The sequence below is a fragment of the Dendroctonus ponderosae genome, unplaced genomic scaffold, assembly GCF_020466585.1.
Source record: "Dendroctonus ponderosae isolate FM_Combo_2020 unplaced genomic scaffold, Dpon_F_20191213v2 Dpon_F_20191213_4, whole genome shotgun sequence".
NCBI lineage: Eukaryota > Metazoa > Arthropoda > Insecta > Coleoptera > Curculionidae > Dendroctonus > Dendroctonus ponderosae.
This window is the reverse complement of record NW_026018611.1, coordinates 11596386-11597011: the sequence shown is the minus strand read 5'-3', so window position 1 is coordinate 11597011 and position 626 is coordinate 11596386. Positions and strand designations below refer to the sequence as shown.

At 41.2% G+C, this 626-nt stretch overlaps 1 protein-coding gene across 1 annotated transcript in view; it reads left to right on the top strand.

The window, feature by feature from the left end:
* LOC125504283 (DNA repair protein XRCC1-like) overlaps positions 1-626 on the top strand; it is a gene marked incomplete at its 5' end in the record, with an annotated part of 2162 nt that overhangs the window by 544 nt on the left and 992 nt on the right. The window contains 2 exon segments of the mRNA XM_048666043.1: positions 53-342; positions 391-626. Coding sequence (XP_048522000.1) covers positions 53-342; positions 391-626 — 526 coding nt within the window.

The window sequence follows — 626 nt, the reverse complement described above, 5'->3', positions numbered from 1 at the left end:
GAGTGTCTACTTCACTCATTATGTGACTTGTTGTGTAATTCTTGTACTATAGGAGCCGCAGCTATTCGGGAAGCCACATCGCTAGCTCAAAACGGTTCGCCAGTACCGAAAGAAAAACTTAGCCACAAGTTACAAATTACACCAAATCCACAGTCAAATAAAGCTCGACATTTAACAGATGATGCTGGCGAAGAGACTGGCACTCCAAAGAAGGGGAAGGAGAGAAACCGAAATGAGCTTCTCTACAGTAAAGATGAGGAAGACAAGCATGAAAAAATCGACAAATTGATTGAGAAACGGGACAAAGAACGAGCGGAATCTAAGAAGCGCGAAAAGGAAATGGTAAGAGATCTAAACCATCCATTCGGCAGATTCAAACGATTTTTGTAGGCGGAGAAAACGAAAAACACACCGGCAAAGCCAAAAGAAACGAAGAATAATGATAAAAAGAAACCACACACACCTCGTAAAGATGTGAGTACAGAGAAGCAGGCGAAAGTGAATGAAAAACGACCAGAGAGTGAAAAAAGAGATTCTTTGAAAAGGAAACATGACAGTCCACCTGCCCATAAACTGAAAAAACTGAAACAGCAACCAGTTGGAAAACCGTTCGAGAAACTACTAAA